Below are 15828 nucleotides of genomic sequence, written 5' to 3'. Positions count from 1 at the left end.
CTAATTTGTTTAAAATATACTTGTTTAAAAATCTACCTCTACAGGCCGGGTGCGGTGGCTCATGCCTGTAATCCCAGCACTTTGGGAGGCCGAGGCAGGTGGATCACGAGGTCAAAAGATCGAGACCATCCTGGTCAACATGGTGAAACCCCGTCTCTACTAAAAATACAAAAAATTAGTTGGGCATGGTGGGGCGTGCCTGTAATCCCAGCTACTCAGGAGGCTGAGGCAGGAGAATTGCCTGAACCCAGGAGGCAAGGGTGCGGTGAGCCAAGATCACGCCATTGCACTCCAGCCTGGGTAACAAGAGCGAAACTCCGTCTCAAAAAAAAAAAAAAAATCTACCACTACATAAATGAAAAACTAGTCTTACATTTTTCAAGCTGTCTGTGTAACCCCTAAATGAACTTTGTACACCATCAGGAGTACGTGGACCCTACTGGAGCACTGGCCTGGAATGTCTATGTGCTGCGCAGCACCTAGACCCTTGCAGGGTTGTTGCGTAGAAGGCCCTTTGACACTGAGTCCAAGACTTCCATCATGTTAAGATCTACTTTTAAGAGTCCAGCCCAGACCAGGTGCAGTGGCTCACAACTGTGATCCCAGCAATTTGGGAGGCCGAGGCAGGTGGATCACCTGAGGTCAGGAGTTTGAGACCAGCCTGGCCAACATGGAGAAACCCTGTCTCTACTAAAAATGCAAAAACTAGCTGGGTGTGGTTGTGCATGCCCGTAATCCCAGCTACCTGGGGGACTAAGACAGGAGAATCGCTTGAACCTGGGAGGCAGAGGTTCCAGTGAGCCAAGATAATGCCACTACACTTAAGCCTGGGCAGCAGAGCAAGACTCCATCTCAAAAAGAAAAAAAAAGGAGTCCAGCCCATCCTTAATTCCAGGGAAGGAGTATTTCTCAACCATGAGTTTATCCATGAGCCGGATCTGGAACCCCAGGAAAGCCACATTTGTTCAGAGACAAAGCATGCATCTGGTGAACCTTCATGGGTCTTCAGAACAATGCAATTTACTGGTCTTCAAGGTTACACAATGCTCAATGTCATTAATAAAACAAAGGAGACGAGCCGAGCAATCGCTGACCCACGTACATTTTTAATCTAGAGAGGGTGTCGGTCTGCCTACTATGGGACAAGAATGTGATCACCAGCTATTTTGCAATGCTGGCTAAATGTTGCTTAAATATCATCAACTGTTATCATCACACTTAAAATAAGTAATTAACAAACTATAGGAAGATGTACAATATCTCCTAAAACTTTAAAATAGCCAAATATCTTTCTGACTCTATCCAAGAAGCTCTGCCATTATCCCGTCTTTATAAATGTTCTACCCTGGAGATTCTATTTGCTAGAGCTTTCAATGCTGGGAGCTTATATTTTGATAAATTATTTGATGTTTTCTGTTTTTAAGGTAACATATAATCAGGAGGCTTAATGATGTTGGATCTCTTTGAATCAGTAATTCTACTTCCAGGAACTTCCAAGGAAATGAATCAGACCTGTGCAGAGATTTCTGTAAAATGATGTTCAGAGCAGTGTTCTTTGTAAGAACATAATATGCCACAACCTAAATATTCAGCATTAAGAAATGTTACATAATAGAATTTTACAAAGTAAACCAAATGGCAAGAACATAGTCATGATATTATATTAAGTAAAAAAGGGATTCACTACAGCATGTACAGTATGGTCTCAATTTTTTTTTAAGAATAAATGCTTAGAAAAATACTGAAGGTAAAGATACCAAATGTTTCAGTGGCAGAAATATGAGCGTGGTTTTTCTTCTCCTCACATGTCTCTGTATTTTCCTAAATTTCTATAAAGAATAAATATTGGCCAGGTGTGGTGGCTCACACCCATAATCCCAACACTTCCAAGGCCAAGGCAGATGAATCACTTGAGGTCAGGAGTTCAAGACCAGCTTGGCCAACATGGCAAAACCCGGTCTCTACTAAAAATACAAAAATTAGCCAGGCGTGGTAGTGCATGCCTGTAATCTTAGCTACTCAGGAGGCTGAGGCAGGAGAATCGCTTGAACCCAGGAGGCAGAGGCTGCAGTGAGCCAAGATGGTGCCACTGTGCTCCAGCCTGGGCCACAAAGACTCAGTCTCAAAAAAAAAAAAAATTATCTTTAAAATAATGACATAGGCTGGGCGCGGTGGCTCATGCCTGTAATCCCAGCACTTTGGGAGGCCGAGGTGGGCGGATCATGAGGTCAAGAGATCAAGACCATCCTGGCCAACATGGTGAAACCCCGTCTCTACTAAAAAATACAAAAATTAGCTGGGCATGGTGGCGCGTGCCTGTAGTCCCAGCTACTCGGGAGGCTGAGGCAGAAGAATTGCTTGAACCCAGGAGGCAGAGATTGCAGTGAGCCAAGGTTTCACCACTGCACTCCAGCCTGGCGCCTGGTGACAGAGTGAGACTCTGTCTCAAAAAAAAATTAAGTGAACTGGAAACGAAGGCAAAATTGCTAAATTGTTAACCATTATGGTTTATACATTGTGAAATTATGGTGACTAAAACAAGAAAATTTAAGAAAGAAAATAAAAATTCCATAATGAGCATATGTTTCTTTTAAAATTGGAAAAGCAAGCATAAAAACAATAAAATACACACTTTATCAGCGAAAATATGAAATTACCAACAAAGAGGGAAAGGGAAGGAAAAGTTTCCTATAATTAAAACGCTAATCTAAAGCAACCACTTATTAACCCCCATCTGCCCTTACAGTTGTGTGTGTGAACGTGTGTGTTGGTGGATGTGGGCTGGCACCACTGCCTACGTCCATGGGGATAAGGGGCTGACCTCAAGGCCACCTTCTAAATTAGATCTTGTATCCAGGGCCATGTCTAGTGAAAATGTTTAGGAATTTGGGAAAGCCAAGGATATCTCTCAAATCCAGTTTGAACAAGTGCTTTAAGCTCTCCAAAATAAAGGAAGAAGATGAATTCAAGGTATATTTTAAATTCTGTTTGGGAACCACCAAATAAAGTTAGGAGAAAGTCAGGCTTAGACACCAACTGTATCTGTGCTGACATTTATGAGTGCCACCTTTGCTTGGACCAATTCTATTTTATGTAAGAGATCCAGAATTTTCCTTCCCATTGGTTCAAATGAAATTCCTGGCTGAGAAGCAAGGAGTGGGTGAGTTTCAGCTAAAAGCTTGGGGTCTCTTCTACACAGTTTACTTAAAAGAAGCTACCGCCGATGCAAGGCAATGAAGTCCACTGGAGAGGGGGCTTGAAGGGGCTCTCAATTGTGCCTTGAGGTTCAAATGCTAGCTTGAAAACAGTTTGGAGAAACTTTGGGCAAATTTCAATTGTTTTTCAAGATGTGTCTGTGTAATAAAAGCCCCCCCACCCCAACCAGCCCAGGAAGGAAGCAGAGGATTTGAGGTGCTGATAACCACTCCTTCCTGAGCTGCGCTGGGGGACAGGGGAAGGGCAGGTGGTGAGGTGAGAGGCGGGCAGAGGCAGCACAGCAGCTACTAGACTGGGAGGGAAGGAGTGAAGCCCCAGCAAGTCTCAGCCCTGTGTGAATCAGGGCCTGTGTTCATATCCTCTGAGGATTACTTCAGGGCTCAAGCCTGCAAGATCATTTCAGGACATTCACTAGACACCCAGGAATAGCTCTTGGTTACAGTCACAACATTCGCCACCCAAACTCATCCCCTTTCCCTAACGGTACCATCCTTTCTATCCAACGTGGAAGATCGGGCCTACTTAGAGAAAATGCTGATCCCATAAAAATTGGCTTCATAGGATTGCCAAGATAAAGGGATTCTTAGTGCAGGATGGGGAGAGAGAGGAAGGGCCAATCCATCATCCAGGCTCATTAAGCAACTATTTGTAGGACACTGTGCCCAGCGTCTTAGAAACAAAGAGCAGTCTAAGACACAGCCCCTAGCTCAGCAGAGAGAAAAACACACTATCACTTGGAGAGAGAGGCATCAGGCCCAACACAGGCCCCTTGAGAGGAGGCCGGGATGTATGGCCCTAGTATGCAATGTGTTGGCTGGGAAAGTGAAGAAAGCTTGTTCTCTCCCTGGCCAGGCTACAGACTCACTGTTGTGACCAGGGGCTTTATGGGAGCCAGGAGGAAATCCCCATGGAAATAATTCCAGCCCTCTACAGGGTACTGTAGGAGGGAAGGTGCTAGATCCTCATGCAGAGTCAACTTGCTCTGAACAAGGTGAACAGTGACTCACATGGAGGCAGAAAGCGCCGACACGGGCCCAGGGCCACTCAGAGAAACACAATATTTGTGCTTTTGAGATCAGTGGCCCTAACTGCCTGTTTTACATCCCATTCCTATGATTTTTATCAAGGAGAGAGGCGGGTAGAGGGATAGGAGAAAAGAAAGTTGCTGCAGTTCCAGGAACATGTGTCTGCACTGGATGCCTCCTGCCAAGTGTTTTGGAATTTTAGCTCTATGTCTCTCCAGGGACAACTGAGGCCTTTTAAGTCAGACATTGTGAAAGATGATTTCCTGGAGACCATGGGACTTGCGTGCCACTGCTCAGCAGGGCCTCCCAAACTCTTGAGAACGTGTGGGGTACTACGACTGGGGGTAACCAATGAGACAGGGTAATGAGAGCAGGAGACAGAGGTAGAAGATGCATTATGCCCAGAATGGCCTCGTGAGCAAGCGCTGGTGGGGGACAGAGGCCACTGAGCAGAAACCTTGCCAAGGGCTTAACCCGTCACCTATTTCCACACACACATTCCACCCAGGAGGAACTGGCAGAATAAAGCAGGCTCAGGAGGTCTCCGTCAAGAGGAGCTCAGCAGAGACATGAGCAAACAGAAGGGGTTTCTGAGCTGCCATCTAGCTACAGTGACGAAACTGAGCTTGTTCTTTGAGAGACAAATTGCTGCTTCTGACAAAGAGTGGGGAGGGCCAACATGGAGAGACTCCATGTCTACGAAAAATACAAAAAGTTAGCCTGGCGTGGTGGTGCACTCCTGTAGTCCCAGCTATTTGGGAGACTTAGGCAGGAGAATCGCTTGAACCCAGGAGGTGGAGGCTGCAACGAGCAGAGATTGCACCAGTGCACTCCAGACTGGGCAACGAGGCAAGACTCTATCTCAAAAGAAAAGAAAGAAATAGAGAAAGAAGGAGGGAGGGAGGGAGGAAGGGAGGGAAGGAAGGAAGGAAGGAAGGAAGGAAGGAAGGAAGGAAGGAAGGAAGGAAGGAAGGAAGGAAGGAAGGAAGGAGGGAAGGAGGGAAGGAAGGAAGGAAGGAAACAATGGGAAGGAGTGAGAGAAAGGAGGTGGCTGTGTCTGGACCTGAGAGATAAAGGGGCGAAAGATCCTGTGCTGAGAGAGGCTGGCCATTGACCCCGGATGGTCCTTCACACCTCTCCTCAAAAATGCTAAGGCTCAAGCAAGAGAGGTCAGCCCCTCGCCTGCTCTTCCCTACCAGAGCAAGCGCCAGGGCATCACTCCCTCTCAGCTCTGTTTATCAAAAGGAATGTGTGGCACACATGAGCACTGTGGTGTGTGAAGAAATTACTCCTTCTGGCTCCTAGAGCATCCTCCCTCACTTTCCCGAGGAGGGGAGCCTGATGCTTGCCTGACTGACAGATGGATATCAAATGGTGGGGGACGCGCCAAGAATAAAAGCAGAAGGAATACAAAGGGCAGCCAGGAAGGGAGTGTGCTGATTAAAGGAATTTAAGGAGTCTGGGAGGGATAATTCAGACCTTGGACAGTTTTAAATGAAAACCAAGGAGTCACATCTGTATCTAGACCTTAGCTGGGGTGCTGAAACTGTAGCAGCCTCTGCTGCTGTGTGAGGAAGTTACGGTAGCAAGGCCAGGGTCCCAGGGCCCTTGGGAGGAGGCAGTGTCAGTGCCCACAGGCAAACTCCCAGGACTCTTCCCCAGACAGAGCCCAGGCCAGTTCAGGTGTAGCATGGAAGGAGACCATGTCGCAGAGGCATTCCCTAACATCACATTTTTAGAGTCCCTGGAGCTGAGAAAGCAGCCGCTGACTTGCTTCCTTGAATTAAGGCAAGGAAGAAGGCATTGGGCGGCAGAAATTCCTGTTCCACAGGCTGGATGGAGGTAGGAAGGGAGCTGCTGCCACCAGGGATGTCAACATCCTGCTGGAGACCCTCCCACTCAGCCGGCGAGCTGGGAGCTGGCCGCGCACAGCCCGCCTGCCCAAAATGTACTCAGACTTTCTAGTAACCATTTACTCACCCACCCCACAGGGTGTCACTATTCATGTTAAGTGAATGCGCACACGTGGATTTCCCTTACCGAACTGCCTCTCCAAATGAATGTTACTACAAACAAGGCACCAGAACAGGAGATAGGGCTTGCTTGAATCTTTCAGGGGATTAAAAGGGCATCTATCCGAATCATTGCTAGGCATGAGCCTGAGCAGGCCCTTTACACAGGCTAAGGCAGAAAGGAAGGTGGCCAGCTTTAGAATCAGGAGGTTCAAGTTCATGGAAACAACCACCGCCCACTATAGCACTTAGGCACCTTGGGTGGGGATGGGATACAAAGATGAAGATAAGTCCTCCCCTGCCCTCAAGGACCTGGACAAAGAGAAGGTAAAGCAGGACCGGTATCCTTGAAGCCCAGCGCGGCATAGCTGGTAAGTACAAAATGCCACAGGCGTTAAAAGGTCACCTCTGGTACAGAGAAATCAGGAAAACATCATTCTCGATTCTTAGTATATCTTCAAGGCGGAGAAGTGATTGACAAAGTCCAATGTGCCATTTATTTGATGACTTTGTTTCAAGGTCAAATGACAAGCCTGAGATCCTATTTCATCTGCCAAGTCTGGACTGATGTCTCCTTCCCACTCTCGGTTCCTTAGAAAAGCTGGTCTCGGTAAGAGCCACGTACTATTATTATCCTTAGGAAGAACGCCAAGAACAGAGCTCCAAGATCCCCTGCCCCCAGCCCTGAGCCGAGTCCAAGCATGCACAGGGAAGAGGCTCCAGCCAAGTGTCTGTCCCAGCCAATCCCCAGAGCTCTGGTGGGAATGTATCTAATTGGATGGCACTAGCTTTGAGTGGGCCCAGAGAGTATCTGACACACCGCAATTGTCAGACCAGCTCACTGCACAGCCCTGCCCCTGGCTTAAACAGGGACGAGCCCAGGGGTGTCTGAAGATGCAAGAACATTACCTTAGAGATGGAGCTGCCCTTTCAAAGTCCTAATTTTCTTTCAAATAACAGCCCCAGTCTGCCCTCCCTCCAATTCTGTTGGTGGGACTTCATTGTTGCTGTCAATATCTGGAATCGCTGTAGCTTCTGTGTGTCCCACACTGGACTGACTGCACTGCCTGTGTACCAGATGTCTATGTAGATGCTGGGTTCTTACAAGGGCCCTGGACCCTGGGCACAGAGGCCAGTACAGCAGCTTGCACAGAGAAAGTGCCCCTAGAGATTGCCTGGTTGAATACTACAGTTGCTCCCCTTCCTCTTCACCAGGCAACCATGAGACCTTTCTGAAATCAGAAAAGTTGTGAAAAAGTGTGACAAGAGTGCTTTGTAAATTCCAAGTAAGATATTTTAGAGCTGGGGCATGGTCCCGACCAAGGTAGCAGAAACAGATTTCCTGAAAGGGGGCTCTGAGAACTGGGCTTTCAGTCCAGCACCACAAGGAAAGATTTGAGGATCTTTTGCTCAGGCAGTGCCAGATGTGTGAGGAGCCCAGAGGTGATTTTATTCTCCCCCTGCCCTTGCAGCCCCAGTTCAGCCTTCCTCCCCCAGCTCCTTCCTCCCTCACTACCTGCCCTGAGTCTCAGGTTCAGCAGAACGGCCTGAAGAACTCGAAGCATTGAGAAAACTGCCCTGTAAGGCCTGGCTCTTTATCTTGGGGTGTGTTTAAAAGGAAAATATGAAAAGCACACACAAGATGAACAGATGACTGCATTTGGAAAGGTTCTGTGATGGAAAGCTAAAACCCAGAATCAAAAGAGAACCTCACCTGTAACCACAAAGAGATTCAGTCTGACTCAGGGGCTTGGAAACTGCTACCCAAAATCCCCTGGCTGGTGGGCCAGGAAACTTCTACCCCTCCCACCAGGCGGGGGGGCCCTCAATTGTCTTCCTCAGACCCACTCTGCGGGAGGAGGGTAGAAAAGTCAAACATAGGAAAGAGAGTTCCCCCTTGCCCCGCACACCTGCTTCAGGCTAATGGCTGCTTATTTCCAGTCAGCAAGACGGGCCTGCCAATCTAGGCAAAACAAAGGGGCCTCCTGAGCCTCCCAAGCGTGTCTGAAGTTCTGTTTCCCTGCCTGAGCTTTTGAGCTTGGTTCTATCTGATCACTCTTCCTCTATGACACCCACCCTGACTCCCTGGCTTTCTGTTTTTTTCTTTTTCAAATAAATGTCCCTGGAACAGTTCTTCCCTCCCTCCCTCCTTTCCTTCTTTCTTTTTTTTTTTTTTTTTTTTTTTTTTTTGAGATGGAGTTTTGCTTTGTTGCCCAGGCTGGAATGTGATGGCGCTATCTTGGCTCACCTCAACCTCCACCTCCCAGGTTCAAGCAATTCTCCTGCCTCACCCTCCCAAGTAGCTGGGATTACGGGCATGCGCCACCATGCCCAGCTAATTTTTTGTATTTTTTGTACAGACAGGGTTTCTCCATGTTGGTCAGGCTGGTCTTGAACTCCCAACCTCAGGTGATCTGCCAGGCTTGGCCTCTCAAAGTGCTGGGATTACAGGTGTAAGCTGTACCCCTTGGTACAGCTCTAAGGAATTACCAGCCAGAGTCCTCCTAGACCCAAGCCAAACCAAGCCATGGTTCAGACACACAATACATCATAAGAACAAGGCTGTGGGGTTAGACAGACCCAAGTCACTGACTCAGGCTGAGACATTTCCTCGTCAGTAAACAGGGTGAGGATTCCCAACTGGGAGCTGTGGTAAGGTGTGAGCAAGGTAATGTCTGAATGCTTGGCGCACAAGGGGAATGCCCTTCATGTATGTTGCACAGATCCATCACACTCCCTTTCAACTTCCCAGGACTGGCCATCCTATACAACTTCCCTAGCCCCAAGCTCTTCCCTTAACAATAGACTCCTTCCTCCCTCCAGTTTAATTTCATTGGACCTCTCCTCCAAAACCGCAAACCAGCTCACTGCCTGGGGGCAAGAGAGAGGCAGCAGGGAAAGCCAGAGGGAGGGCTGTGGTGAAGAGTACAGCGGGGTCACTCTGGTCCTTCTTTGTGGTCCTTGTGCATTTTGGATCTACCAGATAGGATGATCTCTAAGCAAGATCCCAGCAATAGCACCCCTGAGCTAGCCTCGCTTTGGGGGTAATCTCTTCCTAAGTGGTTTGAATGGTACCTCTGAATCAACTGGTCAATCATCAACCCAAGGAAGAAAGCATCATTGGACACGGCCATGCCCACCAGACCACCCTTCTGCAGAAGCCCCCGCACAGCAATGCTTCTACTGCCCCAGGAATGGCTGGGAAGAAAAGTTCTGGTATCAATCAACTGCACAAATCACTTCCTCCTTTTGCTGCAGTGAATGGGAAAGTTCAGAGCCAGTAGGGTTAATTCATCACAATGGCTAATGCTTGCTGACCCCTTATCTGTCCCAGACACTAAGAAGGCCCTCTACACATCCTCTCATCACAATGAATTCTTTACCGCAATCTTAGGAGGTAAGGACGATTGTTGCCCCATTTTACAGATGAAGAAAGTGAGGCTTACTGGCATTAGGGGACTTTGCCACAGTCCCACAGCTCTTATAAGTAGCACTGGGATGCAAAACCAAGTCTGCCCCCAACCCCAGCAGAAGCCACCAGGCTCTAGAGAGTCGGAGGGAAGCTAGGACTTACCTGGTAGGAAAGGCCATCCTTGCGGGGGCTGAGGCCAATCTCCTCCATGGGGGGGGTGTTCATCATCACCTCAGTCATCTCAGCCGATCTCAGATAGTCGGGGCTGCCAAGAAACCCAGACCAAAAGTCAACAAACACACTCACTTTCACATTCCTACTCTTCATGCATTCGCTGCTGTGGGATCAGGGGACTGTCTGGAGACAGGATGAGAGGTGTTCAAAACAGAACTTGCAGAAAAACAAGCTCACACCCGGAGGAAGCGCCTTGCAAGCCCACAGCCCCAGGACTCAGCCCCAGCGGATAAAGCCCATTGTCTGCAGACCTCTGTCTGCAGACCTCTCTGGCAAACCTCCTCTTCCTCCCCTGTACTCTAGTCCCCACTGGGACAGAAGGACCCTGAATGTTCTTTTAAATGACAGAACTAGAGAAGCAAAAACAGTAGGTAGCTGAGTCCATCTGTCTATATTAAAACCAATTCAACCACATCTCCCTTCACCTCTCCAACCAAGAATAAAAATAATCCTCACATAAATTTTCCAAAGGGAAACTATATGTTATTATATAACATTTAATTACAACAACAGGGTCAACTGGAGGAAAACAAAGTCCAATCATATGGCCTTCCTAAATGTCTGTCTCTCTGGTGCTCTTTTTGGCAAAATGTTCCACTTAAAGCCCCAAGGGGTCAGCTTTTCTGCAAGTTTCACATCTGCCATCCAACCCCTTTCTCTAGCCCGAGCCATAGCAGCTGCTTGCTCACAGCTTGAAAAACATCCCCTGGATTAAAAGCCTTAAGGATACCCGACTCTGATTGCAAAGGAAATTTCCAGAGGGGCCAAGCTGGCCCACCAATGGCTGCCATGTGAAAGGGCTTTGTACTCTTTAAGCAGGATACAAATGTTCCATTATCCCTGCACAAGCCCTGGGCACATACGGGATCCCGTGCACATAACACTGAACGTTCGCAGCAAATCCAGGTACCCGCGACACAGCACCCAATGCTTTCACATTCGTGCCTGTGCACATGGTTTAAAACAAAAATGTGGGGAAGGCTTTTGAGGGACGCTATCTAAGGAAACAGGGGTACCAGATTCCTCTTTACTGTAAGGTTACTACATAGACAAGAAATGACGCTGGATTTAGAAACAGAAGCAATAGAGTCTAGGCTCTGCCCCTCAAGAGCTGTTTGATCTTGAACAAGTCCTGTAACTTCTCTGAGCCACAAGTGTCCTGTTTGTTACTCTGATGCTAATAGTGCATACCTCACAGTTAAGGACTAATGTCTCCACAAAAGCATTGCAAGCTACAAAGCGCTAATTGATGAAATCATCTTAACCTTAAATTTCTCATAATACGCCTAATATGCCCAAACACCCACCTTGGCACATTTTGAGCAGCCAAAGCCACAAAGCCTCCAACAGCCTTCAAATCCTCACCTGGAATAAGGCACCAAGCTGCTCGGACACTATGGCAGAGGCAAGGGAGGGGCGCCCACAAGAAGGGCACACAAGCGTCGGTGTGGGGGAACTTGAACTGCTGAGAGAGGGAAGTTTAGCCCCTCTCTAAACACTGCTAGGCTGGGATGGGGGCAGGGAGACTAAGAGAAGATGGGGCTCTTTGGTGCAAGTTTAGGTTCCGGAGCCGGGCCCTGCAAAGGCAGTTTCCGCCTGGGTCCTGGAAAGGCTGCTGTCGACCCCCAAAGAAAGGTGCCAGAAGACCGCTCATAGGGCGAAGAGCCTGACTTAGGGGCGCTCTATCCTCGCTCGGGGCTGTAGCGCTGGACCGAAAAGTTGAAGCGAGAAGCATGAACTTTCCGCTTCCTGGGCCAGGCCCGACCGCGCCGAGGTTTGAGCCCGCTTTCCCTTCGCTCAGCGCCTGCCAGCTACTCGGGGCCGAGCTCCCCACGTCCGCACCTGAGAGCGCGCTCCGGGGCCGCTAGCGCTCGCCCCCGGCCGCTTCTCTTCTAACCCAGGGCAGGAAGGAAGAAACCGCCGGCGAGGAAGTCCCAGCAGCCAGGGGCCTGCCTGCCTCTCTCCGCACCCTTCCCGGCTCCGATCCCCAGTCCGTGGCAAAACTCCGACGCCCCGAGCCCGGCCGGGGTTCTTTCCAGCTCAGCACCGCGAAGGCGGCTCCTCCCTGCCCCGGCCCCCACCAAGGTGCATCGGTTTTTAGGGGCTACGGAGAAGGCAGGGGTGGAGAGGCTGCAGCCTGTGCCCTGCTGCTTGCGGCTTTAGCGGGGTTACGTGTAGGGAGAGCGTTTCCCGCCCCCCAACCCCCGGAGCTCTGCAAACCCCGCGGCTGCAGCAGCTCAGCCCCGCTGCAGCCGGCCTCGACGCCGAGACTTGCATGCAAACAAAAAGAAAAAGAGGAGGGGCCGGGGAAGAGCAGGAGCCCCCCTGCGCCAGGAGGCGCGCGCCTCCTGCAGCCCTCCGCAGAGGGGGTTTCACTGAGGGGATTCACACGTGACCCCTGGCTCCCCCACCAACCAATACAAACCCTCCGGCCGTCACTTAGGTGAGGGCTCCGAGTTCACGTCCTTTGTCTGGATGTTCTCAGCACCCCCCTCCCCCCACCCCCACCTTTGCAACCTTGACGTTGACTCCTGCACTGGCTCTGGCGGCCGGTTAGCGCCAAGCGCCCGCGCCGCCGGCTGCCCTCGCACACGGAGCCGGCACAAAGCAGGCGCCCGGGCCCGCGGTCACCGCCACGAGACGGACGCCCGCAGCGTACTCACCAGTGAAAGGGGAAATATATAGACATGAAGTCCTAGGGGAGGCTGACCCACGCCCCTGTGATTTAAAAGCTGTCCCTGCGTCCCAAGCGAGGATGACACGGGAGCACACGGGCACGGCAGGTGGCCGAGTGCGGGCACCGGGTGTTCGCCGTCCGCCTTCCCAGGACAGTCCCACGGCCAGCGGTGTCGGCGAGGCGGACACAACTCCCAGCTCTCCACTGAGCTCTTGGCCCCACAAAGAGCCCGGGAAGCAGTATTTATAGGGGAGGGGGCGGAGCTTGGCCCCGAGAGGCCCCGCCCTCCGTCGCCCACTCCTGGAATAACGTCACCAAAATCATGAATGGCTTCAGCGCTCGCAGCTCCGGCGGGTGACGGCTCGGGGGCGCGCTCGGCTCTGCTCCCGGGGACTTGGTTCGCTGCGGCTGCGAGCCCGGCCCCCTTCCGCCACTCTCCCACGCGCACACGCGCTCACTAGCACCCTGCCGCGAGTCCGCGTCCGCGGGGGGGATGGACGCGGGGTGGGCGCGAGGAGGGCGCGGGGGCCGCTCCGGACGTGACCGCTCGGCGGCTGCGCTGCGCGGAGGGAGGGCGCCAGCCACTCCTCCACCCCAGCCGCCAGGCGCCAGCGCCCCCCTTCCCACCCACTGGCTCTCCCCAGCTCGCACCTCGGGACCCCTCTGAAGCGTTTGTCCCCCGGACTAGGCCCCTCCCTGGAATCCTCGCCCGCAGCCTCGGGATCAGCGTGGGGAAACAAGAGCATAAAGAAGCGATGGGAAGGTGGGAGAGACGCGGAGCCGGGGGACAGTCGTTCTAGGTAGGGTTTTTCCATTGGAGACACACACACATTCGCACGGTCTGCAGCTGGGCAGGGGGTGCGGGCGGGCAGCGTCCACGCCGCCCCCAGTCCTTAACTCCCACGTCTTCTCCGAGGAGTCGCTCATGAAAGCAGAAACAAAGAGCTTCAGCCGAACGCCTCCCACACTGCCCAGGAATTGCAGCTCCAGGGGTCTGTCCAGGCAAAGCTGCGCAGCCCCCCAGAGCCCGATGACGGGAGCGGACCCAGCGCTGCCCCTCTGTGGCCTCTGCTTCAATTACGCCTGTAAAATGGCTTTAGAACCCTGACCTACTTGTGTGTATAGAGGCTGGGGAAAGGGGGCGCGGGGCGATCAAAAACTAAGCAAAATTAAATCGGCTTTAAGTTAATCAGCTCTTTAAAAGAAAGGCAGTGAGTGTACTGAATCCGTATATATGTGCTTGAAAGTGGAAACGTATAGCTTATCTCATGCAAAAGAATGACAGAATTGATGGTGAGGGTTCAAGGGGTAGGACCCTGAAGGAAGCCAGGAGAGAAGACCCTCATAATTTTCATCAGCCCCCGCAAAACCAACAAAACAAAAATAGTAAGAATTGACAAGAATAATTTTATTTAGAAATAACTTGGCTATTTTCAATCACTTATATGTCTATATGTACAATCTGAGTAAAAATAGTGGGCTTCCTATGAAAATGCATCTTGATGACAAGCCCCTGGCTGCACCCTTCAACCAGAGAAATTCCCCGACTCCCAAGCTAAACTCATTCTCTTCCTCTGGGAATGGTGCCTGATGGAGGTTCTACACTGGAGATGCTGCAGGGGGTGGGGTTGTCGTTGGGGTGGGGTTATTGTTGGTGTCCTGCACAGAGGGTGGGGAAGCTTCTCAGTGTCTGGCCAGGTGTGACACAATGTCATCTAGGAAGCCACAGGAGAAGCCAGTGCTTGGAGAGTTGTTTTCCAGGCTGGGACTTCCTGTCACTCAAAGGAAAATTCTGAGCTAGACCCTGAGTGGGAAGGATGAAGCCTTCTGTCATTCCTCCCCAGTAGCAATCTCTGGTGAGGCTGTGATCAAAGAGTGTCTCGACATTTTTACACACAACAGACACACTTTGCATGTTTGTGATTATTGCCATGCAAAGCTTTCAAAACTCAGAAAGCTATTTCCTCCCTCTCCCCATTCCCTCAAATATCTAAATGCCAAAATGGACTCATTTTGGAGAAGAGGGTGGGGAGTAAGTCCGCTGGCCTTTTCCAGAGGCCAGCTGACAGTCCTCAGCTGTCAGCTGGTCTCTGGAAAAATCCTCTACATTGGAGTGCATTGAGGGAATTACCTGATGCCTACTCTTTGGGAAACTTATGAATGCCCATTTTAGCTAAAGTTCACCTCTGTAGGTAAGTTAAAGTAGAAAATAAGCCTTGTAGTTATGATCCCAAGTCTACATTTTTCATTTTTTCTTTTCTTTTTTTTTTTGAGATGGAGTCTCACTCTGTTGCCCAGGCTGGAGTGCAGTGGTGAAATCTCAGCTCACTGCAGCCTCCACCTCCTGGGTTCAAGCCATTCTCCTGCCTCAACCTCCCGAGTAGCTGGGATTACAGGTGCATGCCACTGTGCGTGGCTAATTTTTGTATTTTTAGTAGAGACGGGGTTTCACCATCTTGGCCAGGCTGGTCTTGAACTCCTGACCCCGTGATCCACCTGCCTCTGCCCCCAAAGTGCTGGGATTACAGGCATGAGCCACTGCATCCGGCCCCCAAGTCTACATTTTCTATTTCTCCTCTGGGAGAATGGATGTTGACACATCCATTCATTTGAAAATATGGGAGGCATGTTGCTAAGCTTTGATGAAACCATAACTAGCATCCCGTTTCTCAGTTATACTAGCCTATATGATGCCTTGCAGGTTTTTTTTTTATTAAGAATCTTATTGTCTTGGCTTTCAAAAGAATGTGATAAGGGTAACATAGCACAACTTACGGTCCTCAGTTCATAGATATGCAAACTGTGAGACCGAAATAAATTAGGAGACTTGCCAAAGATCACAGAGCCAGAGAGTGGTTGAGCTGGGCCTGGAACTCAGAGGCTGTAGGCATGCTCAGCTTCCCACTCTGTTAACATAGCTCCAGCTGACTGCATTTCCTTCATATCTCTGAAGATACAGAGTATTTCAGCATGCACACTGACCATTTCTTCCCAATGCCCTACAAGATAAGTTTCTGTCCCTACTGCCTTTGAATAAATGAAGAAACAGAAACACAAGCTAATGAAGTTACTTAGAGCCCCAGAACCTTATAGCTGAAAGAGACCTTCCAAATCACCTCATCCCAGTCTCCTCATTTTACAGATGAGAAGACACCCAAGGGATTAAATGGCATGTCCAAGGTCACCAGGCTATTAAGTGGTATAGATGGAACCTAATGCAGGTCTTCAGACCACTGGTCAGATGTTCTTTCC

General features: G+C 50.2%; 1 protein-coding gene and 1 long non-coding RNA gene across 2 annotated transcripts in view; one reads left to right on the top strand and one right to left on the bottom strand.

Moving 5' to 3' along the window:
- The window catches only part of LBH (LBH regulator of Wnt signaling pathway), a 28243-nt gene extending 15447 nt beyond the window's left edge, over positions 1 to 12796 (bottom strand). The window contains exons 1-2 of the mRNA XM_002757883.6: positions 12563 to 12796; positions 9828 to 9930 (exon numbers count right to left, since the gene is read on the bottom strand). Of these exons, the coding sequence (XP_002757929.1) occupies positions 9828 to 9930; positions 12563 to 12588 (129 nt within the window). The 5' untranslated portion in view covers positions 12589 to 12796. The remainder of the gene's footprint in view (positions 1 to 9827; positions 9931 to 12562) is intronic.
- Positions 12797 to 13205: 409 nt separating this feature from the next.
- Positions 13206 to 13783, top strand: LOC144579327 (uncharacterized). Its single transcript, XR_013526694.1, has 2 exons — positions 13206 to 13376; positions 13493 to 13783. It is a non-coding gene; the product is annotated as an uncharacterized LOC144579327 (long non-coding RNA).
- The last annotated feature ends 2045 nt before the right edge of the window (positions 13784 to 15828 follow it).

This window comes from Callithrix jacchus, chromosome 14, assembly GCF_049354715.1.
Source record: "Callithrix jacchus isolate 240 chromosome 14, calJac240_pri, whole genome shotgun sequence".
Lineage (NCBI taxonomy): Eukaryota > Metazoa > Chordata > Mammalia > Primates > Cebidae > Callithrix > Callithrix jacchus.
The sequence above is the reverse complement of the archived record's forward strand: the minus strand, read 5'-3'. Positions and strand labels throughout refer to the sequence as shown.